This window comes from Nomascus leucogenys, chromosome 22a (assembly GCF_006542625.1).
Source record: "Nomascus leucogenys isolate Asia chromosome 22a, Asia_NLE_v1, whole genome shotgun sequence".
Taxonomy (NCBI): domain Eukaryota; kingdom Metazoa; phylum Chordata; class Mammalia; order Primates; family Hylobatidae; genus Nomascus; species Nomascus leucogenys.
Genome location: NC_044402.1, coordinates 136,137,315 through 136,163,098, shown reverse-complemented (window position 1 = coordinate 136,163,098; position 25,784 = coordinate 136,137,315). Strand labels below are relative to the sequence as shown.

General features: G+C 49.1%; 1 protein-coding gene across 11 annotated transcripts in view; it reads right to left on the bottom strand.

Annotated features, from left to right (window-relative positions):
• The window catches only part of AGAP1 (ArfGAP with GTPase domain, ankyrin repeat and PH domain 1), a 644,171-nt gene that overhangs the window by 408,656 nt on the left and 209,731 nt on the right, over positions 1-25,784 (bottom strand). For 6 of the 11 annotated variants that reach the window (XM_030802725.1, XM_012501083.2, XM_030802720.1 and 3 more), the window contains exons 2-4: positions 19,586-19,644; positions 11,209-11,296; positions 10,460-10,471 (exon numbers count right to left, since the gene is read on the bottom strand). In XM_030802725.1, the coding sequence (XP_030658585.1) occupies positions 10,460-10,471; positions 11,209-11,296; positions 19,586-19,644 (159 nt within the window). The remainder of the gene's footprint in view (positions 1-10,459; positions 10,472-11,208; positions 11,297-19,585; positions 19,645-25,784) is intronic. The other 5 variants (XM_030802726.1, XM_012501079.2, XM_012501086.2 and 2 more) reach the window with 1 other exon arrangement.

Genomic DNA, 25,784 nt, shown 5'->3' with positions numbered 1-25,784 from the left:
GACCATTCCTCCACACCCCCTGCTCTTGTCCAGGCTCCAAACCTCCCTTCTTCATCCAACCTAAACCTACTCCCTTCTTCTTAGTGTCTGGAGGGCGATGGTGCAGGCTGGCTACCCCTTCTCCCCGCCCCACTCTTGCTCCACCAGGCACGCTTTCATTTCAACATATTTGGCCTTCAAAGAGCAAGTGCTGATTTTTTCCTTCTTGCTTGTGGTGGTGTTTTTTTTTAAAAATATACAACTTAAGAAATGGGGCTCAGAAAATAAATGCTGGCGACATGGGCTGCCCTCATACAACAAGAACAGACCACCACCAGCTTTCGGACCCAGGGCAGGCACCAGCAGCTGTCACACTAGCACTCCTCCTGCACCCAGACCCTGCCTCAGAATCCTCCTGAACACTGTGCGTTCCAGAAGCCACCAAGCATGGATAAAGGACTATGCTGTGAGTCGAATCAGGTTTCCATTTCTGGTCTGGGTCAATCATTAATGAATTTATTAGGTTAAGCCATTGGAACCATATGAAACTGTCATCTTTTGCAGATTATTGGCAGCTGTATATAGCCTAATTTACATTGATTTAAGAGCGCGCGCACACACACACACACACACACACACAGTCTGGCCCAGTCCTTTTCAGATCTCACAGCCAGCCAGTAGCGCATGAAACGGAATGGAGAGCTTTGGGGGCACTTTCACTACATCTCAGATGCTCCTGATGTAATTCTTTCTGGCACTCGACCTAATTTGCTGTTGGGAGTTTCTTTCAACTTCTACTTCCCTCGTCTCCATCGTCCTGGCCCTTGGAGTTTGCCATGGGCAGAGAAGTGGCACTTAGTGTCCAGGCCCCCACTGGGCAGGCACGATCTTACAGGACGCAGCATTTTCTATGGGGAGCTGCGAGAGGCAATCCCAGCTCTAACCGGTGATGAGTGAAGCGTGTGCTCCGCACATTCAGTTTCATTCCTGGCCTCCTCTGAAGTGTCAATCTCTCCATCCTGACCCACAGCCAGGCCCCCAAACTAGACATGCTGCACCCCCACCCTGTCTTTTCTCTGCACTTTGTCTTTTTCAGTATGCTACCTTCCACAGGAAACTATTCAACCCTGACTGCTGGACTGCTACGCCTAAGAAAGGCTGTATTATGATCAATATGGGTACCTCCTGAGAAACTGATCGCTCCCCTTTCCTGACACCGATAAAATAGGTTGGGGGAGAAGCGGAGAGGAGTGGTGGTGAGCTAATGCGGTTGATGATGTTGGAGGAAGGATGTAAAAACATTATTTTGTGAGCTGACATTTTTAAGATCCAAACAATGTATAACATTCCAAAGACTCAGCTTTCAGCATTGGAGATTAAGAAGCAAAAACTTGCCTGAAAATGTCAGAGGTCCACAGCCCACGTGAGATTGTAAAAGTCACAGGGAGACATTTACCAGAGGTAGCTTTGGGGTAAATTCAAACATACCCCAGGCGCTTCTCCTTTAGCACCCAAGTTCAAACCGTGCAAGCTGGGTGTAACCTGATCTGTGAATTAGGAAAGAGAACTGCATTGCATGACACCCCCCCCACAGCCCCACCCTGGCTAAAATGTTTAAAAGGGACAAACCCTGAAGACACAGGGATGGGACCTGCCTCCCCACCTTTTCTGGGGTCCACCTTCTGCCCAGCCCTAGTCTATCATACTCCTGCTCAAGCCACTCAGCTCAACTAGGCTGACCTCATCTCCCCACCCCAAGGGATAGAACAATCAAAACATCCCCTCCAACCTGTGATACTGATTGTTTTAGGGAAAAGCATGTGACTCAAACAAGCCCACATGGAACTGACTTACAGTCTTTTGCTGGAGCTATTGACAAAAGTCCTCACCTTTCCCTCCTCCTCACCACATCTGAGCACTAAGGGCCATGAAACCACCATGAAGGGCTTGCTACCAAGTGGGGAGACCTTGCTGGGCGCGATGCCCAACACAGGCAAGAAATGGGGGAGAGGGTTCCTCAAGAACTTCAGCGCATCACGAGATTAGGGTCTTTCTAAAACTAAATCCATCCCCTTGGCAGCTCCAGGGATGTAAGTTAAGAAGTTAATAATTCACCACTGGCCTGTCCCCTCCCTGCCTTTCTGTTTTAGCTAATCTAAGTTGGTCAACTATCTCATGCAACCAAAAGAGCATAGACTAACACGGTGGGCATGGCCCCAGGACTTCCAGACCAGAGCAGGCAGTTCCTGGCCAGGGGCAGACTGGTCTGCTGTCATCTGGTTTCCTGGACCTGGAGCTGGGCTTCCAGAGAGATGGCGTGATCACGGACAAAGACATGGGCAGACGGGAGGAGCAGTGAACACAGGTGGAAGTGTGTGATGTGGTTCCGCTGGGATAGATCGAAGGGCTCTGTTAATCCGCAATAAACAGGTAAATGCACCCACAGCCTCAGAACACCTTTGGGGTAAAATTTCTCTAGGAAAAATGATTTGTAATTACATACGTGAAACTGTCTAGTCTCCTTTTTCCTCCTAAAGAACGGTTTTGTTAAAACATCTGATGCCGTGAGGTTTCTTAGGAAAGCAACAGTTGTGTCAACAGCATGTGGTGTGCTGTTTCTGGGCTCTGTGAGTGAAGGGACACACATGAGCCTCTGTGCGCTGCCCTCAGGAGACAGTGACTCCCGACAGAAGCCAGCAGGCTTGTCCTCTTCAGGGCGCTCCCAGACCGGGTGTAAGTCCCAGCCCTGAATCACAGTTACTTATTCAGAAAGGTCTTTTCTCTGGAATGCAGGCTCCAACGCAGGCCCAGTATGGCTTTCCGTAAGCCCTGGATTTCTTGTCAAATTAATTAGAACAATATGGGACAATACATTCTGAGTTCCATATGGCCAACTCAAAAACACAGTTTGTCCTGCCAATTTCATCAATGCCAAAAACATGACCATCTCCTTATTCTGATTTTACAGTTTTTCTTGCTCAAAATGAAACAGAACATGCTTCCCTTTTATTATTTTTTTGAACATCTAGTAATAATGTTAGCATCCTTTACCTATTTTTAGACAATATCACCTGATCCTCACTGATGGCTTCCATGCCAGGGGTCAAGTTAGGGACTGTCACACACAGAGGAAGACAAGAACAAAGGGGAATGGTATTTCCATGGTGAGTGATCAGGTTAATTCCGAAAATCATCAGTGAAGATGGCTGAACTGACTTCTGCTTTATCTATTAAACCAACATAGCAGCAGGCTCACAATCTCAACATGTACAGATAATCTTCATTAAAAAATTACCATGTGTTTATAATCACTTGGTTGCAACTAATGGTCAAATTCAGGTTGAAAAATCTAAATGGCTAGATTTTACGACTAGTCAAATGTTACTGGACTATTACAGGGTTTTTTTTTCCACTGGAACATTAAACAGCACCCAAGAACAGCTTTAGAAATAAACTCTAACATCTGGGATGCAGTGGTAGCTGACAACTTTTTTTTTTTTAAGTTATTTGACTTGGAAAGGGTTTTTGGAGCTGACAGCTTAAACACACTTCATGTGTCCCAGAAAATAAGACTGGGTGTTTACCACATGTTTTGTTTCTAAGAAACTAAGTAAACATTCGTTAAAACATATTTAAGATACACGTGCTCCTGAGAACACATTTACTACCCCGATGACAGGAAACAATTCTAGGCAGTCCTGGAGGAGGGTGGCAAGGCTAACCCCGGGAACAAAGACTCACAGGTGGCTGTACAACCAGCTGGCCCTGGAGGCCAGAAGCCAGTGGCCAGTAGAACTCTCATCCAGCACGCCGCGTCAGCAACTAGGAACAAGCAACAGAAACCAAACACACAGTGGAAAACCCCAGAACCCTTCAGCCTCAGTGCAACACAGCCTGACCCCCGACATGCTGGAAACGAGACGTCCTTTCTCCAGGAGGTGAAGCGGCTCATTCCTTCCTACAGAACCTCCAAGCCTTTAGCAAACTCTGAAGTGAACCAAATAAACCAGACAGACAAGCGAAAGGCTTCTCTTGGAGAGATGTAAGAAATGAGATGGGTCTGGTGTACTTTCCTGCTTCCCAGGCACAAGGCAAAAGTATGTTTGAGAATTTCCTATGACTTATGCTCAAAAATTCGACTTTCCTGAGTTAGGGAACTGTCGAGCTTAATCTCACCCACTGTTTCTCACTGGTCCTTACCTGGGTAGTTGTAATTGCTTGTAGCACCTGGTATTTTCTCTTAAAGCTTTTCCTCATGAGCACTGGATGTTCAGGTTTCCTGTCTCCCTTATCTGTTTTGGACTCTTCCTTACATAGTAAGGGAAACCACCCCCCCCTCCCCAGGTACCTTTTCCATCTGGGAGGGCACTGGCTTCCCCTGCCCTACGCTGGCAGGCTCCTGAGTGAAAGAGCTGCCTTGAGCTCCTTGACCATACTCTTCCAGCTACCCCGGCTATCGTATTCTATCGGCAAAATGAACGAGGGAGGCTAATCTCCCAGTGACCAATGTATTCCGTCTTTGGGACAGAGCATGGGGGCAGCTGCTGCCTATGTGTGGCCCACGCTGGGAAGATGGGAGAGCCTGGACATGAGGCTGGAGGGTCACCCTTCTGGGAGGCAGGCAGGGCTGGCACAGCCTTTACCAGCCATCCCCATTACCAGGCTCCCGGCCAGGAGCTCGCTGGCTGTAGGCCTAGGCACATTCAGGGCTGCCTCAGCCTTGGAGCTAGCTTTCTGCCTAAAATTTTGAGTTGGTTAAGAATCAATCAGAAACTCCAGATTCCATCACTGAAGGAAGGAGCCCCTGCTGAATTAAGCTCATGAAGACCCGGGAATGACAGGGCCAATGCTCCCACATCATGCCTGGCTAATGCCCTTCCCTGCAAATCCCTCTGTGTGGCGGCAGCAGGCTACGACACCACTGACCCTTGCAGGCAGCCGCTGGGCCTCAGTGGCAGGCAGGCTCCGGCCCTCCTTTTGCCACTTTCACACCTGGATGTGGGTTTCTTCCAGATCTGGGATGAAAGGCGGCTCTCAGATGGCACACCTTCCTCTTGGTACTTTCATTTTGCAGCTTGGAGTTGGTCTATGAACATTCTTAAGTCTCTCTCGACCAACCAACCATAAAAGCTCCCACTCAATCCATATACAGTTTAGTCTCATCTTGGGAAGCTTGTGGGGCCACCTTTCTGCCCTCCTCAGGTGTGCCACGATCTCAGTGTGGTGCTGGCTTTCAGCTTTTCTGGTCTTCAGGTCCTTCTAGCAAATGAGCTACACTGCACAGCTCAGGAGGGCCCATGGCCCAGGGTGCCTGGGATGCCATGGGTGACACAGAGAGAGTCGTCCTGGGGAACGGGTCTCAGAGCAATGACTCAGTTCTGCAACCTGGAAAGATCTCAGGAGGACGCCACACTCTCCCCACCTGCAGGGGGTGAAGTGTCTCGGGGCAGGCCCACATTTCCTATCTAATCTCCACATAATACTGGACATCCTAGCTTTGTTTCCTTTGACTTTTTTGTTTTTGAAAGGAGAGTTAAAAGTTGGGTGGCATCATGTGGGGTCTGTGCTGGGGGAGGCAGGCGTATGCTGAATATCAAGCACATAAACACACCACAAGAGAAGTCACATCACACACCCAAAACGTCACACGATTCTAATCAGCAGCCACTAATAGGGCTCAATTGGCAAATAAGTAATTTTCATCTGATTCTCTTTATAGGAAGTGAATGGCAGCTGTGAAATTGTCCTCAGAGGTGTGAAGGTCACTGCCAGCCGATGAGTCCTTGTGAGGTTCTAGAACACCAGCAGAGCTTGCAAAAGCATCACTGGCAGAACCGTGACCACCACCAAGTGATGGGGCCAACTCCAACAGTTCTAACGGCAGCGACTGTCTAAACCAAGCTTCTCTAATCTGCCACCCAGGACAGCTTTGAATGAGGCCCAACACAAATTCGTAAACTTTCTTAACACATGAGTTTTTAGTGTGTGTATAATTTTTTTTTTTTTTTTTACGTCATTTGCTATCGTGTTAGTGTATTTTCTGTGTGGCCCAAGACAATTCTTCTTCTTTTTCAGCCCAGCGAAGCCAAAAGATTGGACACCCCTGGAGAACATCACAGGTATATAATAACACATACACTGCTGCAGGTTTAACTGTATCCCCTAAAAGATACGTTCAAGCCCTAACCCCTGGGACCTGTGATGTGACCTCACCTGGATAGAGGGTCTCTGCAGATGGGATGAAGTAAAGATGATGTCATGCTGGAGGAGGATGGGCCCTAAATCCAATGGCTGGTGTCCTTATAAGAAAAAATTTGGACAGTCACAGATAGCCGGGAAAATGCTGTGACGACGGAGGCAGAGACTGGAGTTAGGAGTCTATGAGCCAAGAAACAGCATGGATCGCTGACAGCCACCAGAAGCTCTCCCCTGAAGACAGGAAGGCCCTCACCACCTTACCCCTCCCAGCCATCTACATATCCCAGCCACAGGTCACGATTAGGATAAAGGATGTTCATGCACTAATTAAATCACAACAACTGCGCACAGACATGCAACAGACTCAACCTCAAAGCCTGCAGAAGGACCAACCCCGTCAACACCTTGATTTCCAACTTGTGAGAACTGTGAGAATACATTTCTGTTTTAAGCCAAGTTTGTGGTACTTTGTTACCACAGCCCTAGGACTGAGGTACACATACATATATTACACACCTAGGTGTGCACACACACGTGTGAGCACGCACACCCAATTAAGGGCTCTGTCTATACAAGAGGTTTACTCTTTGAAGGCTTTCATGAAATCACAAGCTCTCTACGGAGTTACCCACTTTTGCATTGTTAATTCGCTAATTGAAAAACAGTATTTACATCCTTCCCTCATTTGAACTGCATCTTTAAAATCATCTGTGAGTTGGCTCTCTTCACTGTAACAATAAAATATCAACCAAAATGCATCACACAATTAAGACAGCAGATGTTACCCTCTGGGATGGAGCTAAAATGCATCTGATGTATCTGCTGAAAAGTAGGCTTGGATCTGGAGACGGCTCTGCACCAGAAATGTTTGTACCACGAGAGAGCTCTCCCCCGAAGACAGGAAGGCCCTCACCACCTCACCCCTCCCAGCAATCTACATATCCCAGCCACGGGTCAGGATTAGGATATAAAGGATATCCATGCACTAATTAAATCAGAACTGCACAGACGTGGAACAGATTCAGCCTCTAAGCTGCAGAAGGAACCAACCCCGTCAACACCTTGATTTCAGACTTCTGAGAACTATGAGAATACATTTCTGTTTTAAGCCACACTGTGTGTGGTAGTTTGTTACTACAGTGCTAGGACTGAAGTACACATACATATTTACACATCTAGGTGTACACACACACATACACATAATATTAAGGAATCTGTCAATCCAAGAGGTTTACTCTTTGACTGATTTCATGGAATCACAAGATCCCTACGGTGTTAACCACTTTTGCGTTGTTAATTCACTAATTGAGAAACAATATTTATATCCTTCCCTCATTTGAACTTAGATAACTCTTAAAATTATCTAAGTCTTGGCTGGACGTGGTGGCTCATGCCTGTAATCCCAGCACTTTGGGAGGCCCAGGCGGGTGGATCACTTGAGGTCAGGAGTTCGAGACCAGCCTGGCCAACATGGTGAAACCTCGCCTCTACTAAAAATACAAAAATTATCCGGGTGCAGTGGGCGGTGCTTGTAATCCCAGCTACTCAGGAGGCTGAGGCAGGAGGATCACTTGAATCCTGGAGGCGGAGGTTGCAGTGAGCTGAGATCGCGCCACTGCACTCCAGTCTGGGTGACAGAGTGAGACTGTCTCAAAATAAATAAATAAATAAAATAAAATAATCTAAATCTTGTGAGTTGGCTCTCTTCACTACAAGAATAAAATATCAACCAAAATGCATCATACAACTAAAAGACAGCAGATGTCACCCTCTGGGATGGAGCTAAAATGCATCTGATGTATCTGAGGAAAAGCAGGCTTGGATCTGGAGACGGCTCTGCACCAGAAATGTTTGTACCACGAGACAGCTCTCCCCTGAAGACTGGAAGGCCCTCACCACCTCACCCTTCCCAGCAATCTACATATCCCAGCCACAGGTCAGGATTAGGATATAAAGGATATTCAGGCACTAATTAAATCAGAAGAACAGGGTACAGACATTAAGAAGCGCAGGGAGAATCCAAGGAACCGTCTGGACAGGCAGATACACAGCAAAATGCCTTTCATCCAAAGTAGCTGCCTAGTTGATCGCTCTAGCAGTTGTAAGAGGAAAGGGGGTCCGATGAGAAGGTAGCAGTACACCAAGAAACAGGAAGGTCACAGAGCTCACTCAAAATCCAATCCCTCAACCGGGCGTCAACCACTCCCACCATCAGCTGTGCCCCTACCTTTGTGTGGGTAACTAAGCACAGGTGAGACTGGGCCATCATCAGCTTTGTCAGCCTCCAGCACTCCCCGAGGACAACACATCCCTTTGATATTCTCCACACACCCAGGCGACAACACAGTAAATTATATCCCAAACCCACAACACTCTATACCTAAAAGCTTCTCAATTAAGCAAAGCACAGGTAATTGATCAACACTAACTCACTGGACAAAAATTGAAATCACTTTCCAGGTACAGGCTCCCTGAGCATGAGAAGGAATTTCAGGATGGCAAGACCGTGGTATGAAAGAAACACGGCTTCTCATTTGTTTTCTTTCCCAAACAACCAGTATGGCTCCCTTCATTACAAGTTATATTACAACAAGTTATGGCTCCCTCCTGCCACTGTCATGAGGCACATAGTCACATGAACAGGAAGCAAAAGTCCATTCCCTGGTCTCATTAAGAGGGGCAAAGACAGTGGCCACCTGCTTGGTTCTACACGGCAAAGGTGGCTCAGCCATGAGAAGCATGAATTCAGCAGGACTAAGAGGCTTCCAGGCACAAGAAGCCATGTATTCTTAATTCTTTCAGCACCCGGGGGCCCTAGACGCACACCCACTGGGGTGCACCTGGGTGTCTGCTGCTGTCAGCTCCTCACACTCCCACAGAACAATCCCTGGGACCTCGAGTCAAAAGGTGAGAGGCCACATGCCCAGGGAGGGCTGCTGCAGGGCATGAGAAAAGGTCAGGGATCATGATCTTTCCCCTGACCCAGGAAGCCTTGGGCATGGGGCCCCATGGAGGGGATGAGCTACTTCCACTTTGCAGATGAAGAAAGGGATGTACTCACCCACGCTCCTACTCTTAAAAATAATGTATTTTTAAAAACCATACACAATACTACGAAATTTCAGTGCAGTAAAATGTATTACTTGAAAAATCAAAGAAGCAGGGCTGTTAGTGATCAGTTTAGGTCACCCCACAATCCTTCCTTTTGATGTACAAAACGTTCAAGAGAAATGCCTTGGTGTTAGTCAAAATGTAAGGGTCAATTATGCATTGCAAAAGACATCACAGCTGGGCCCAAATACGATGGAACACACTGTGAATGCCCAAAGGGAAAACAGCAAAAAGCCACAAAAATGACCAAACAGCCATATAGCAGAAAGGCCACCATGAGTGAGTGGTCCTTGTTCTTACTCCAGAGACCCAGGGCCTCCAGCGCTGCCCCACCAGACACCTGAACCCCAGGGCCAGAGACAGCCAGAGCAACAGCAACAAAACCAGGCCCGACTCATGTAACTTCCTGTGGCCCCAGATTGAAATCCACAGAGTGGCAGGGCCCTGAAGGTAGATTTACTTGGAAAAGGTGGTCATTTCATTTGCAGGTGAGTTAACCTCTGTATAACCTCTACAATAGCTAGCCCTTGAAAATAAGTGGAAAACCCAAAGGAAAATCTCTAGAAGATTCTCTAAAAGGTATCAGCTGGCCATGGCTAAAATTCATATTCCGACACAAAGGAGCAAATAAAAGCCATCAAAACCCAGGGACAGAGCCCTGGCAAAATGTGGCCTTTGCTCGTTTCTCCAAATCATGTCATTCTCTAGCATCTGTATGCATTTCTCAGTGGACAGGCAAGCTTTCTCTTACTGACCCCTACATACGAGCCTTCATTATCACCTCTAATCTTCCTAAATCATCATTTCAGTATGGAAGGTCTTTTCTTGATGCATGAGGTGTTCATGACATGACTGCAAAATTCTGCAAAACGGTGGCGGAGCCTCAAGCCACTTTTATACGTCTCCGAACGGTTCCACAGTATTCAGGACAAGAGTTAAATGCTAGGACAGGTGTTACAGGAAACAGGTGAAGCTACTTGGGACTACTGCTAAAAAGACAACTAAGGGACAAAACAGGGTGGAATGTTCAACTGAAAAAAAAAAGATAAAATGAAACAAAATAGGATGGTACACAGAACAAGGAGGGAAGGGAACGCTACAGTACAAGGTGGTGCCTTTCCTCTCTCTCCAAAACAAGACAAGCGCTGCCATGAAGAAAATGAATAGTTACCTGCATCCATATCTGCAAAGAATGGAACAGCCAGTAAGAAAAAGAAGGAACCAGAAATTCAGTGTCTCAGAGTTGGATTTAACAAGGTTACACGGAGAGAAAATGTCATTTAGAAAACTGCTTGTCAACTACACCCCTTCATTAGGGGACACGGGAGCTAAATGCTTTCCTACCATCATCATAATTTTATTTAAGGCAAAAAATAAAATATGGACATGTTAACTGAAGAAGTAAATGCCTAATGGCAAAAAAAAAATCTTACTCTCATGCAAAATGATTATTAAATGTTTATAATATAAGGGGGGAAACATACTCAAACATATGGTGGTGGTAATCTGAACGTCTTATCCAGAAAGGCTCTTCTCTATGACTAAGTAACATTACATACAAATTATGTATAAATTCAATATCCAGATCACAGAAATGTCCAGTCAATATTTAAAGGAGTAACAATGGATAAAAAGGACACTGGATTAAAAAGGACATTTGAAAGGACAGAACAATTAGATAAGAAATAAATTCAATGGTATTTCATGGTTCTACTGTACTATTCCAAATACCAAAGTGAATATAATGGGTTTGCTAAAAATACTACAGAAGAAATCACATACTTAAGGGTTTTTACTGCTTGGTATGTTTTATTGCTTTCTTGACCTGTGATACATCGAAGTCATGATTTATAATATGCTAAGGAAAATTTTTTAAAAAACTACATTCTTAAGTTTGCAACTGCCTGCCAAACAGCATACCTTCCGGAGACTCCTCCTGGACATATGTGCCCGTCAGGTACCGGTGCACCAGGGCAGACTTGCCGCTGGCCAAGTTACCCACAATTCCCTGAAACAGAAACGGACAACCGTTAAGCATAATCAGATCACTCTATTTGGCATTTTGCAAATACAAGGAGGCTAAAATAGACAGGAGGCCTAAACACAAACATAACCAAGCACTGGCTGGATGGCCAAAAACAAGCTCGTTCAATACTTCTTTCTATTGGAGTAAAAGGGAGTCCAACACTCTTAATTAACATCTCACGTTCTCGTCAGCCTCAACAGCTGCAACGGCATCAGCAATGCTGGTATAAACACTGGTTTGGCATTCTTCCAGAAAACAAGCACATTGTTTACATCAGGGCTGTGTTCCTTGAGTTAGCCCACTGGCATCTACTGTGCACCCTCCAGAGACTGGGAAAATCAGCAGGTGAGGTGGCACCTGAGGGCAGAGCTGAGTGCCGTGGGGAGAGTGGCGAGGACCCACGCATGGTAGCATCTCTAGGGGATGAGTCTAGGGTAGACTTGGGGGCAGGACAACAGGAGCAGAAAGGGCAGTGTGGGGAGACCTGGGGGTGGGGGTGGAGGAGCGAGGCAGGGGCCAGCCACACAGGTGAGGAGGGCACACACCTGCCTCCCAGACACAGGACCCACCAAGGCATCTCCGAGAAGGGGACAGTGCCAGGGCTGCTGGGAGAGACAGCAAAGGTGCTCGTTTGTGCTGGATTAGAAGGCGACCCTCAGGAGTGAGGGTGACATGAGGGCCGCTGTCCTAGCAGTAACCTGGCGGCAAGGCTGACTCTCCAGGGGCTTCTTCAGAGGAAGCCTCCCTGTTGACACAGTGGACACACCTGGCCTCCGAGCCTCCAAGTGGGCGAATCCCACAGGGAGCCTCCCTTTCCCTGTGCTTGGGAGCTGGATAACCCCGATGCCGCCTTCTCTGGGAAGCTGCTCATCAAAAATCTCCTGCATTTTAATCTTTTCCTCCCCCACTAGAACATCGCTAGCGATCAAATTTAAGCACGATTGAATCGATTCCTTAAAAAGCCCAAAACATCACAATGGACCCATCCCTGGGCACAGGTGCTCATTAAGGCCACCTGCCATTCCCCGAGCTGGGACTCACCCCGCTTGCTCTCGGTTCCACTTGTTGACCTCCCTCCTGCCTCCACTCAAATTATCTGAAGCTCTGGCCCTGTTGCTACCAGGAAACTGCCCACTAGGTCACCCGCAACTTCCATTTCAAAGCCACTAGGCTGTCTTGCTCTGACCTGGCCCCATCACCAGCAGCTGCTGCTAAGACACTCTCTTCCAACTCTCACACTGGCTTCCGCCTCTACCTCCCTCCTAGCCCTGTGGGCTCTTCCTCCATCTGCTGGGACGTACTGGGACTCGCCAGGGCTCCATCCTCACACCTCCAGCTGATCCTCCACTCTAATGTCCCAACATGCGCCTGTCCACATCCAACCTTCTCTCAATGAGCTGTGATTCCATTTAACAGAAGACACCCTGCAGACTCTGGAATCATAACTCATTGATAGAAGGTTGGATGTGGGGAAAAAACAAAGCTACCTATTCCCAAATCACATCCCCTGGCCACCGTCCACCCCAGCTCCGGGTGCCCCTACTTAGCTCCCACCAGGACTTTATATACATCTGTATGCCACCTATGCAGTATTCACACCTCGACAGGTCCACACCTCGCCTCTCTTTCCCAGTCTGCTCATCAGCTTCTGAGGTCACATCACACCCAGCCTCTCAAACCAGAAAGCTGGAGGCCATCCCCGACTCCCAATGGCTGGAAGTCAGGGAGTCTGCTCCCTCCTGGGCACCTTGCTGCCACCTCGGTGTGGACTCCCCGGTGTGCACGGATCAAGGAAGCAGCCTCTAGGGCCTCTCTCTGCCTGCAAGCACCTGCTTTTCACCCCGAGAACACCAGAGAGGTTCTTGGAAACAAACTGACCATGAGAAAGTGGCACTCCTTCATTTCATAAGCCCTGGGAGACTCCTGCTGCCTGGAGGCCAAACCCCAAACATTTTAGGAACAAACTGTCTCCCTCCAAATCCTCACACACAACTATGCTGGCAGCCAACGGGCCCAGCAGGTCCATGAACTTGCCACAAGAACACTTCGCTGCTCCTGTCACCTGAGCACCCCTCCCCTCTCACCTGACAAGGGCTTCACTTTCTCTTGGGAAGGCTTCCCCCTGCTTTCCCCTCACCCCCAGAGAGCCTTGACAGTGGCTGGTGAGGCCCTGGGCTCCACCTCCCACTATACTTAGGACCCCGAGGGCCAAGATCTGTCTCTGGATACGGGCCAAGACACCAACTCCGAATCTGTACACTTGTCATAGTTCCTGGCTCCAACAAAGGCCTGGTAAACACAAGATGGGTAGATGGATAGATGGATAGCAAGGAAGGAGGATGGGAGGGAGGAGAGATGGAAATAAAGGGGAGAGGAGAGGAGAGACAGGAGGGAGGAAGGAATGTTGGTTAAGTAGATGACAAAGCCAATAGCTATAAGAACAAACCCAGGGCTGGGCGCGGTGGCTCACGCCTGTAATCCCAGCACTTTGGGGGGCCGAAGCAGGCAGATCATGAAGTCAGGAGATCGAGACCATCCTGGCTAACATGGTGAAATCCCATCTCTACTAAAACTACAAAAAAATTAGCCGGGCGTGGTGGCACACGCCTGAGTCCCAGCTACACGGGAGGCTGAGGCAGGAGAATCGCTTGAACCCGGCAGGCAGAGGTTGCAGTGAGCCGAGATACACCACTGCACTCCAGCCTGGGTGAGAGTGTGAGACTCTGTCTCAAAAAAAAAACAAAAACAACAAAAAAAGAAAACAAACAAACATAGAAGATAATAAATTTGGCATGACAGCGTGGAAAAAAGGTTCTCAGTGATTTACAGGCCACTGTGGTCTGCTGTCTGAGTGACGGCTCATGGATCCAACTGTTCTCCGTCACCCAGTCCTGGCCGCTCCCACTCTCTACTCATCAGCCAGAGTGGCCTTTCTAAAACCCATACCCGGTCCTGTCCTCTTACACCCCAGTTACAACCCTCCCGCCTCTCATCTGCCCACTCCCTGCTCGGCCTTCTAGTCAATCAGCTCCCAAGCCCCATCCTAACAGGCCTTGCTGTCTCCAGGCAACTAAAGCTTTCCACATCAATCATTCCCCGAAACCTACTCTTACTATCAGTTCAGATGTCACCTCCTCTGAGAAGCCTTCAGCTATGGTAGGAATGTTTGTGCTTCCCCCTCCTATTCCCACACTCCCAGCCAAACTCATATGTTGAAACCTAACCCCCAGCTGGGCACGGTGGCTCACGCCTGTAATCCCAGCACTTTGGGAGGCCGAGGCAGGTAGATCACCTGAGGTCAGAAGTTCAAGACCAGACTGGCTAACATGGTGAAACCCCATCTCAACTAAAAAAATATAAAAATTAGCCAGGCGTGGTGGTACATGCCTGTAATCCCAGCTACTCGGGAGGCTGAGGCAGGAGAATCACTTGAATCCGGGAGGCAGAGGTTGCAGTGAGCTGAGATTGCACCACCGCACTCCAGCCTGGGCGACAGAGGGACACTCTGTCTCAAAAAATAAAAACAAAATAATAAATAAAATTTAAAAAAAAGAAACCTAACCCCCAAGGTGATTGTATTACGAGGTGAGGCAGTTGTGGGAGCAGATTAGTCACCTTATAGAAGAGGCCTGAGAAAGACCTCTCGCGTCTTCCTCCACGTGAGGACACAGTAAGAAGATGCCACCTATGAACCAGGAAGCAGGTCCTCATGCATCAAATCTGCAGGTGCCTTGATCTTGGACTTCCTGGCCTCCAGAACTGTGAGCTATACATTTCTGTTGTTTATCAGCTGCTCATTGTATGATATTTTGTTACAGGAGCCGGAAGACACGAAGACATCTTCCTAATGCCACAGCCTCAACTGGGTGCCTTTCCTCAAAGCTCCCTTAGGTCTCTGCCTCAAGGCTATCTTACAAGGGAACACATTATTTTGGAAACATCAGTATGTTGATCTGGCTCCCTCCAATACTAACAATTCCTCAAGGACAGGCACCGTGTCTTACTTGCCTTGTTCTCTGAATCCCTGTGTAACGCAGAGCCCAAGGCAGACACTCAATAGCACTGGCCGAGTAAAAGAATGGATGAGTAAATGAGTGACTCCATTGCTGGTGAGTATGAATGAGATGCTTATTACTAAGGCTCAGAGCCAGGCTCAAGCCAGGCTATGTGGACAGATTCTAAATAAAGCTGTTTCCCCTCCTAATCCGAAGTACATCTTTTTTTACCCTGGGCCTCTGTGATCTGTGAATTTCTACCTACTAATTATTCTTTTGCTCAAGGGCACCCGCTGTTTGTCAGCTTCATGCTGGGAAAATCCAGAACAGTATGCCACAGAATTAAATTTTTAATTAAGATCAGTTTCTCTTTCCCGAGGAAGAAAATGCTCCAAAACCAAACATCCTTTGGTCTGTGCCTTCTCTGCATAGCAACGTTCCTGGCTTCTTCCGCCTAACAAGATGGGCAAAGATTAAGCTCTCCCCTAAGTTCTCCCTTAGGGGAACAAAGGCAATCAATCTTGGAGTGGAGTGGGAAGGGGTTTGGTTTGGCTGGAACAGCCATCTCACAGACCACCTCATAGTCACACATGATGGCATTATTTTAATTTGAAATGCTGGTGGAAATTAACAGTTGATGGTGAAAGGAAAATAAAATAAGGGGTCGAAATGCCCTTTCAAGTGTGTCACCACCCGTGAAGCTGTCGGAGCGGCTGCTGGAAGTAAACCAAGACGGAGGGAATCAATCCAGACCGAGCCAGAGAGCTATGTGAGGAGGAATGAGGTGTCTTGAAAATCACAGAACTACGTACTTAAGGCAGGAAGAGGTTGCCACTGTTAACCCTGCATCGTCTGTGCAGGGACATGAAGTGTGTCGGAGCCCATACTCGGCCCTTCATATCACCAGGCCAAAGGGAATGCAGTGTCTTTCTAAACTGATTTCTCCAGTGCCCCACACTAACCCTGAGGTTTGCTGAAAAGGAAATCAAGGCTTTTAGTAAAAATTCCAGTTGGAGTTCAATGAAAACACACAAATAGGATGTGAGGAGCTGGGGACTGAGGTCCCCTACACAGGCAAGACGTCCAGGGCCTATGTGCCTTCCCCTCTGAAAGAAGCAGCAGGCCTTTGCTGTTGGGCACACATCTGCAGCCAGCAGCGGTTGGCTCCTGTGCAGCACCAAAAGCAACTGGTCATGGACGATCTGACCACAGCACAACTTCAGAAAACATAAGGCCGGGTGCAGTGGCTCAGGCCCGTCATCCCAGCACTTTGGGAGGCTAAGGAAGGTGGATGACGAGGTCAGGAGTTTGAGCATAGCCTGGCCAACATGGTAAAATCTCATCTACTAAAAATACAAAAATTAGCCAGATGTGGTGGCGAGTGCCTGTCATCCCAGCTACTCGGGAGGCTGAGGCACGAGAATCACTTGAACCCAGGAGGCAGGTTGCAGTGAGCCGAGATGGCGCCACTGCACTCCAGCCTGGGTGACAGAGTGAGACCCCGTCACAAAAAAAAGAAAGAAAAGAAAACATAAGGCATGGTACTACCACTCTTGAGAAGAAAGCGAACGTTGAATTTTTTTCCTCTGACAGATTTCAAAAGATTTATCGCAAAATGTTACATAAAGGGCCTATTGGAGGCTTGCCATGGCATCATGTCACTGCTGCATTTGTGAAGCAGGGGCTGGGTTCCTGAGATGCTGACCTAAAGTGCCACCTGTCCTGGGGGGGAGCTGCGCTAGGAGGGAAACAATTACAGCCCTACAGGCACTTGGAGGCTGCCTAGGGAACAAAGCAGCGCTTTCTTCAGACCCTGAGCACTCCTCAGCCCACGAGGGATCTGCTGGGGGTGCCGATGCGGACCAGTGCCCGCTGATGCCACAACAGGAAGGCACTTGGGCTAGAGCAGAGCTGGTAGGCCTGCCAGGATCTCGTCCATCCACACTCAGACCAGGGACAGGACCATTCTGAGAACTGTGAAACCAACAGCATCGAAGTCCACAGTGTCAGCAAATTGAAGCAAGCCTTAAGACAGTCCGTTTCAGAATGAGGAGCCCACGCTGCCTCAAACACAACTGTCTCCTCCAGCTCTGGGCAGATATTCCAGAAAATCACATGCTTTCAAAATATCAGCAGAGCACAAGTTTTTGGTGGTAAGCATCCTCGATTATGGGCTGGTATGATCACGTGGGCCCTCTGAACCTGTAACACCTTGAACTGCCACGTCAGGTAGTTCAATACTTGACGATCAGTTAGTCTGTAATGCTGGCACTAGGGTGGCCGCTGGCCCTGTGTGGCTATTTCAATTTAAATGAACTAGAATCAAACTTAAAATGCAGCTCCTTGATGGCACTGACTGGCCACATTTCAATCACTCAATAGCCACGTGGTGCCAGCCGTGACCGCACTGGGCACTGCAGACACAGGAGGTTTTTATCGTCGAGAAAGTTCTATCAGGCAGTGCGGTGGTGGAAGCACCAACTCCAGGTTCAAACCTCAGCTCCACCACTTACTCGCTGTGGCTCCTTGGGCAAGTTCTTCATATCTCCGAGCCTCAGTTTCCTCGTCTGTGAAATGGGGATAACCGTACCTATCCCTTCCCATGGGGCAGTTGTCAGGATTAAGTAATTTTGTAAAGCACTTAGAACATGACCCCCACAGAACCAGGGCTGTATCGACACCATCGCCGCCAGTAAAGCACTGTGACTACTGTTCTGTGCCCATCACAGCACCCGAGTGGCAGCGGCTGTCTTAACAGGAAGTAACTGAAACTGGGGGATTGTTCTGAAAATCTCCTGGTAACAACATTGCCAAGCCTGTGCCATTCATTCAACGCATATTTCCTGGACGGCTTCAACAGGCTTAAGACACCCTGCCAGTGCCGCAGTGACAAAGCACACAAAAGACAGAAAGAGGCGGCTCTTTCCAGGCCAGTCTTGCGGAACCCCAGGCTTCTGAGACAGCACTGGGACTGAGAGACGCTTTGTCTCCCACGGGCAAGTGCTGCAGAGAGAGCCCAGAGACCTTCGGGGAGGAATGGGGTGGGGGGCAGACACCGGGAAGGAGAAGGGCCCAGCCAATGACACCTCGCGGTTGCGGTGGGGATGGGTGTGCCCGACACCAATGTAAGAGAGGGCACAGCGACCACAGGGCCTTCCCATCTCAGGGCACCTCCCACTCATTGTACTTCATCTCCTAAGTTTAAAAACAAATACTTTCCCTGGTGACTAAAGTCTCTACAAAGACCTAGAAGTTCTTTGTGGCTCTATCTCCTCATCTCAGACATGAGGGACCGAAGGATCCTGTCTCCTGGCCCTTGTCCTGTCCTCCAAGCATGCAAAGAGGTTGGGGTCAATGGGGAGGAGTCCACGGGCCACAGGGGATCTGGTGCTATCAATAGAAATGCAGAGGACAGACACACTAGGCAGGCCCATGCCGGAGTCTACAAAACAGCAAGGGCTCTTCTGCTTTCCTTTCATTGTCAAATTAGAAACTACATACACACACATACAGAAATTAGACATATATACAAACACACATACATATAAACATACACACGGAAATTAGACATATATACACATACATACATACACACACAGATACATAAACATACACATAATGCCACATATTTCACAACAAAGAACCTGGTTGTTTCAAAGTTAGACTTGCCCCTTCCTTCCATCCTACGGTGGGTGGTTACTAGAGGGGAGCAGCTGGAAAGGGTGGCTGCAATGGACCACTTTTTACATACGCCAATTTGAAGCTCTAGATAATTTCATCGAAAGGGTAAAGTTCATAATAAAAGACAAAAATTTTAATTTTATGCCAATACTTGGTCATAGGGTAAATAGTCACATTTCAAAAATGATGAATACCAAAGCTTGGCGACTCATTGCAGAAGCCTTCCGTGACATCCTGCAAAGGACAACTCAACCCACGGGGGTGTGTGTGTGTGGACACACACACAACACACACCCACCCACGAGATGTGAGAGAGAGGATGATGATGGCCTCTGCCCTGCACATGAGACGCTGCCCTGGCTGAGTGGCAGTCATGGCTGTCGTAGCTGTCCCAGGGGCACTCAGGGACTTGGACTCTAGTCCCAAGCTATCAACTATACCTGGCCCTTCCCAGGAACACACCCAGAGTCACACTCCCACTCTGGGCCCCAGGCGATGACCAGTTGCCTGGGAATGCAGCCTTGGGTGTGCACAGAGCCCCTCCCTTCCCACTGGTGAGGAATGACAACTGCCAGGGCCAGAAGGAGCCACTCACCACTTTGAGCTCTGGGACAGATCGACTCAGCGTCCATTCCTGGCTGTTCACAAAGGCATCTGAAAAAGACGAGGACGCAAAGTCAGACATCATAACTCACGTAAAGGCCAAGTCAAAATGCCTCCAATGGGCCACTTTCACATCCGAAGGTCACTGAAGATGGTGCAGACAAGCCTCCCTGTGCCACTCCCACCCCAGAAAGATCAGTTTGTCCCAGTTCACGACACTCAGCTAGATGCCAGTGGGGTGTTCCAGGTCCAAGTCTGTGGTTGGTAACACACGCTCTGTCCAATGACTTCGAAAGTTACTGAAAATCTAACTTTCCATTTTTCTCTTGCTCAAGCCACAGCCCTTCCTACAGTGGAGCGTGTATCTTCAGACCCTCCTGACTGTGCCTGTTCACAAGTGTGGAGATATTTAAGGACACACCTAGCTTTCCAGGGAGTGATTCTGTTATAGCCAGTCGGTTCACATTTGGTCTTTTGCTTGTCTACTATAATAGTCATTTTTCTGAAATCCCACACACACAGCAAAAAGTATGACGACTGAATTTGAAGATTTGAACGCTCACAATGTAAGTTAACACTTTAGTGTTTATAAGTAACAGGTTACAGCTCAGAAGAAAGATCTGGTGCTAGAGTTTTGATCCTCACAAGGATACTAAACACTGAAGACCCAGCCAGGATGGTTTAGACTATGTCAGAAAGAGGGAGGGCCCCTAAGCTCCATGGGGTGGTCTACAGAGCCCAGCCCTGTGCAGGGGCACTTTCCCCCACCTCCCCTGACTGGCTGTGCACAGTGCACCCACCTGATACACATGACCCAAACGACCATGGCTTTACCTGCAACCCAGTTTTCCACACCTGCCACATGCCATTTCTTATCATAAATGAGACCTCATGATAGTAGTCATGATTTGTCCTGCTGATCACATGGCAGCTCGGTCAACACATGCCGAGTGGGCTGGACCAGAGGGAGGAGGTGCATCCCACAGATAGAAAAATAGCTCTTTCCACATGGGATTCACTTCCGATATATTGTCCTCCAATGCTGAAACTTACTCTACATTATGTCTAAGAAGTGACGTGATTCATAAGATGCCTAAAAGTTAAGAAAAACCATCACCTTCCAATAGTTGTGTGATTTGAGGACCGCATGGATGCGGGGCTGGAAGCCAAGGGCCTGACCACACCAAGGGTGTGACCCAGGAGGGCAAAACTGGCATCCAAAGGAGGCCAGGCACACCCTGGGGAGCACAACCCACCAGGTCACATGATGGGGAGCACGTCCCACCAGGTCACACGCTGGGGAGGGAGAACATCCCACCATGTCACATGCTGGGGAGCGCGTCCCGCCAGGTCACACGCTGGGGAGGGAGAACATCCCACCATGTCACATGCTGGGGAGCGCGTCCCACCAGGTCACACGCTGGGGAGCACAACCCACCAGGTCACATGATGGGGAGCACGTCCCACCAGGTCACACGCTGGGGAGCACAACCCACCAGGTCACACGCTGGGGAGCACAACCCACCAGGTCACACGCTGGGGAGCACAACCCACCAGGTCACACACTGGGGAGCACAACCCATCAGGTCACACAATGAGAAGCACGTCCCACCAGGTCACACGCTGGGGAGGGAGCACATCCCACCATGTCACATGCTGGGGAGCGCGTCCCACCAGGTCACACGCTGGGGAGCATGTCCCACCAGGTCACACACTGGGGAGGGAGCATCCCACCATGTCACACGCTGGGGAGCGCGTCCCACCAGGTCACACGCTGGGGAGCGCGTCCCACCAGGTCACACGCTGGGGAGCATGTCCCACCAGGTCACACACTGGGGAGGGAGCATCCCACCATGTCACACGCTGGGGAGCGTGTCCCACCAGGTCACACGCTGGGGAGGGAGCACGTCCCACCATCTCACACACTGAGGGAGCACAACCCACCATGTCACATGCTGGGGAGCACGTCCCACCAGGTCACATGCCAGGGGAGCACAACCTACCACGTCACAGAGTGGGGGGCACATCTGCGCAGTGTGTTCTGGGCGGGGGGGGGGATCATGGTGGGGGCAACTGTGCAGCAAACCAGATGCTACGGGCCCTGCAACGACAGTGTCAAAGGTCTCCCGATGCCAAGTGAGACATCCCGTCAGAGGAACATTCCCTGCTCCAGGAAAGGATAGCTGTGTAGATCAGGAGGAGATCTGAGTGATCTCTAGAGGGCAGAGACTTTTGGGGCACAACATGCCTGTCCAGCTGGCAGAGCAGGCCAGCAGAGGCCCATCTGCAGGAGCTCAGGAGGAAAGCCCAAGAGCCCTGAGGAAGAAGATGCCTGGGAGGTGGACTTCTCCCTGCACTGCCTGCAAAGACTTCCAGTCACTGCCCCTCTACTCTCCTCCCACTGACACGGACACATTGGGAGTTAAATATCGGGGGTGCAAATTGTGGTTTTGCATAATTGTGCACCCAAACACCACCCCAACATGCTGCAGACAAACATTACCCGTGGACAGATGATGTGAGGAGTGCACCAGCATGGGCCTTACACCCAGCAGGCGCTCAGTCAGTGGTAACTAATTGTGTCTTAATACCATCAGTGAACAGCATTACCAATGAAGTTGCAAAACACTTCTTTCTGTTATCGACTACTCTCGCAGAAAAACGGGAATGTGGCCTTAGAGGATCTGAAAGGTGACCCCAATGGTCCAGGGAAAACTGAAAGGTCAATGATGACTCCAAAATGCAGGCACCAATAGTGTTCTCAGAACGTCACTCTGTTGCTGCACTGTAACAAACCACACCCTGGTTAAGTAACTGCGGACACAGCCAAAACATGGAATAGTAAAACCAGTAACTGAAGTTCAACATACCGTAGTGGAGATTCCCCAAGTCCCCAGGCTACTATCAAGTGATGACAGCCAGATGCGATACAGGGATGGAGAGGATCCTCACAAATGCATTTCTAAAAAGTGTATCGGGGGTGAGGGGTGCAAAATATGCATATGCTTGGCCGGGCACGGTGGCTCACGCCTGTAATCCCAGCACTTTGGGAGGCCGAGGCGGGCGGATCACGAGGTCAGGAGATCGAGACCATCCTGGCTAAAACAGTGAAACCCCATCTCTACTAAAAAATACAAAAAAAAATGAGCCGGGCATGGTGGCGGGTGCCTGTAGTCCCAGTTACTTGGGAGCCTGAGGCAGGAGAATGGCATGCATCCGGGAGAAGGAGCTTGCAGTGAGCCGAGATCGCGCCACTGCACTCCATCCTGGGCAACAGAGACAGACTCCGTCTCATTAAAAAAAAAAAAAATGCATATGCTTGTCAAGGCTGACACTATTTCTGGTAAAATTTCAAACTTAACAGGTGTTGATTTAGGGTTAGGAACTAGATGGCTGAAGTCAGGGTGATGAGATGATTTTCCTTTCACTGTTACCTTCTGGCACACCTTTTAAGTTTTATTCCATTTGGCACATAAGAAATTTATGAAGTTTTAAAAATGAACTTTAAGAGTAAAACAAAGAGGGTAAACTGTGAATTAAAATGAGCTCTATTCATCAATGCGCTGCTGATTTTTCAACACATACCACCATAAGATTAACTTTCTAACAATAAATATAAAATATTCATTATAAATTAAGTGCTCCATTAAACAAAGATGCATGATTACATAAACATTGGAACAATGTGAGGCATCTTTTTACTTGCAAATACATCCTCACTTGAATGGAACATATTTGTGTTTGTGGCAACAAGAGTAATAAAATAAATGCTTGACTCAATTGGCCAAAACTCTTCATCTCCCATTAAAAAATATTTATTTTAAAAACTTTCATCGCCTCCGTTACTGCCCAGTCAAAATGGAATGCTGCCTCATACAAAGCTAAATGAAAATTAACAAAAGATTCATGAAAGCCATACATAGCAAAATAGTCCTTCCTCCTACTCCACTACAGGGACCTATCTGTGGGCTGGACACTGTGCTGGCATGGAATTGTTCATCACTCAGTAGGTGGGGTCGAGGAAGGGTGGGGCAGGCCAGCTGTCCTGCCTCCTTCCAAGGTGCAGGAACACTGGAAGGATAAATATGCTTCAGGGAAACACAGCTGGGCATGTGCGCATGTAGATGCACATCTGGACATGTGCACACCTGTGCTCCTGGACCAGCCAGAATCCAGTGTCACAGAGGATGCAGCTCGTTCTCAGAAGTGTCTGGGCCAGGCTCGGTGGCTCACGCCTGTAATCCCAACATTTTAGGAGGCCGAGGCGGGCGGATCACCTGAGGTCAGGAGTTCAAGACCAGCCTGGCCAACATGGCGGAACCTCGTCTCTACTAAAAATACAAAAATTAGCCAGGCGTGGTGGCACATGATTGTAATCCCAGCTGCTCTGGAGGCTGAGGCAGGAGAATTGCTTGAACCTGGGAGGCAGAGGTTGCAGCGAGCCAAGATCCCACCATTGCACTCCAGCCTGGGCGACAGAGTGAGACTCGGTCTCAAAAACAAAAAACGCGTCTTGTGGGTGTTTTACAATCGAGGTTGGTGACAGTAATGATCCTTCACAAGAGCTAGCCAGGTGCCAGGCTCACTGACCACTGCAGCCCTTCAGGGTGGGTTCTCCCTGCTGCTGCCCCTGGACATGGCGGGACACTTGGGAAAGTCCCCCTTGACCCCCTTGGCAACGCCAGATTCTAAATCCCTCCCTCATTACCTGCTGTGTTGCCCAGAGCCTGCTTGCCCTAGACTCACCTGGGACGCTTAGCAAAGACGGTAACAGGTGAGCATCAGCCAGGACTCTGGAAATCAGAGCCTTCAAATTGGCATTTCTTTTTTGAGACGGAGTCTTGCTCTGTCGCCAGGCTGGAGTGTAGTGGCGCGATCTTGGCTCACTGCAACCTCCGCCTCCTGAGTTCAAGAGATTCTCCTGCCTCAGCCTCTTGAGTAGCTGGGACTACAGGCGCCCGCCACACACCTGGGTAATTTTTGTATTTTTAGTAGAGACGGGGTTTCACCATGTTGGCCAGGATGGTCTCGATCTCCTGACCTCGTGATCTGCTCGCCTCGGCCTCCCAAAGTGCTGGGAATACAGGCATGAGCCACCACGCCCGGCCTCAAATCAGCATTTCTAACAAGCTCCCTGCAGAGCTTTGTCCACACTTTATTACTCTCCATCTTCAATTTTTCAAAATTTGCTAAGCAGATGTTACAAGTGTAAAACTCCAAGAGCGGGAATTTCTGAGAAATGTGAAAACAGCACAGGTTGCCACGGGCAGAAAGTGCTGCAGTTACTGAGGCTAAACTCCTACCCCATAATGCAGCCCTCAGAGATGAGCCCTGCTTCTCCCACCTGGCCCTGCCCATCCCAGTATCCATGGGAGACCAAGAGGACGCAGAGGGAAATGGGTATGAGGGGTCAGGGAGCCAGGAGCCATGGGTCTGACAGTGACCTCGGTTAACTTTCTGGTCTCTCAATTTCCTCGCCATAAAATAGAAGCATTTCTGGCTGGGCACGGGGTGGCTCATGCCTGTAATCCCAGTACTTGGAGGCCAAGGGGCATGGATCACCTGAGATCAGGAGTTCAAGACTAGCCTGCAGGCGGATCACCTGAGGTCAGGAGTTTGAGACTAGCCTCATCAACATGGCAAAACTCCGTCTCTACTAAAAATACAAAAATTAGCCGGGCATGGTGGCAGGCGCTTGTAATCCCAGCTACTTGGAGGCTAAGGCAGGAGAATCGCTCGAACCCAGGAGGCGGAGGTTGTGGTGAGCCGAGATTGCACCACTGCACTCCAGCCTGGGGGATAGAGCGAGGGAGGGAAGCCTGCACTCCAGCCTGGGGGATGGGCAGGGGAGGGGAGGGGAGAAGAGGGGAGCAATTCTCTCCTAAGGCTTCTGTAACGTTCCAAGGAGATGCTGCCAAGGAGGTGGCAGGATGCCTGGGAAAGGGCCCAACTACCCACAGAGGCAGCCCTCCTATGACCTTTGGAGGTAGCATTAAAGAGCAGGGATCGATGTCCCGTTGCCCAGGTGCCACAGCCGGGGGAGGATGCTCCTGCTCAGAGACAGGCACACATGCTACCTGAACTCACTGCTGCGCTGGAGGCACAAGTGAGCCTGAAGCAACACATGGCCTGCCAAGTCCTGATGAAGCAACCACACCAGTGATGGAAAACCCTGGCTCAGGCCGGGCGTG